Raw genomic sequence first — 684 nt, 5'->3', positions numbered from 1 at the left:
GACTTTTCATTTTACGGGGAGGTGTTGCCGCAGGTAGGGGGGTTAGGGTGGGCGTGTGTGGGGAGGGTGGGAGGTGGTGAGGCGGGGGGAGGTCAGAGAGCTGAAGGGGGTTGTAGTTGGGCTTGTGGGTGGGTAGGCGGGCAAGGGATACCTCTTATTATGAGGTCGACCTCTGCGCAGTGGGGCGGGACTTCCCCACTCCCTTTGCCCCTCTCCTTGCACCACCCCTCCCCTCCCCCCTCCCCCCTACCGCCCGTCTCCTCCCCCCTCCCCCCTACCGCCCGTCTCCTCCCCCCTCCCCCCTACCGCCCGTCTCCTCCCCCCTCCCCCTGCTGCCAGGCCGCCTTCACCTTCCTCGGCATTGGCGACCCCGCCAAGGGCACCGACGTGGGTCTGCACTCCCCCCGCTTCCGGATGGATGAGGACCAGCTGCCGCTGGGGGCCGCCCTGCACGCGGCGCTGGCGACAGAGTGGATTGCAAGGCAGCAGCAGCAGCACCGGCAGCTACAGGGGGGCCAGCAGCAGGAGCAGACTGATCCGTCTGCTGCCCGTTCTGCGGCAGTGGAGGAGGAGGTCCCTCCGGCTGCAGGCACCCCGGCTGCTGCTGCTACTGCCACTGCTGCTACTGCCACTGCTGCTGCCACTGCTGCTACTGCCACTGCTGCTACTGCCACTGCTGCTACT

General features: G+C 68.0%; 1 protein-coding gene across 1 annotated transcript in view; it reads left to right on the top strand.

Moving 5' to 3' along the window:
* VOLCADRAFT_59303 (uncharacterized protein) overlaps nt 1-477 on the top strand; it is a gene marked incomplete at both ends in the record, with an annotated part of 3,661 nt that extends 3,184 nt beyond the window's left edge. Inside the window, one exon of the mRNA XM_002949441.1 lies at nt 340-477. Coding sequence (XP_002949487.1) covers nt 340-477 — 138 coding nt within the window. The remainder of the gene's footprint in view (nt 1-339) is intronic.
* Nucleotides 478-684: the final 207 nt, after the last annotated feature.

This window comes from Volvox carteri (assembly GCF_000143455.1).
Source record: "Volvox carteri f. nagariensis unplaced genomic scaffold VOLCAscaffold_14, whole genome shotgun sequence".
Lineage (NCBI taxonomy): Eukaryota > Viridiplantae > Chlorophyta > Chlorophyceae > Chlamydomonadales > Volvocaceae > Volvox > Volvox carteri.
Note: the sequence above shows the minus strand (reverse complement) of the source record. Positions and strands in the feature narration are given on the sequence as shown.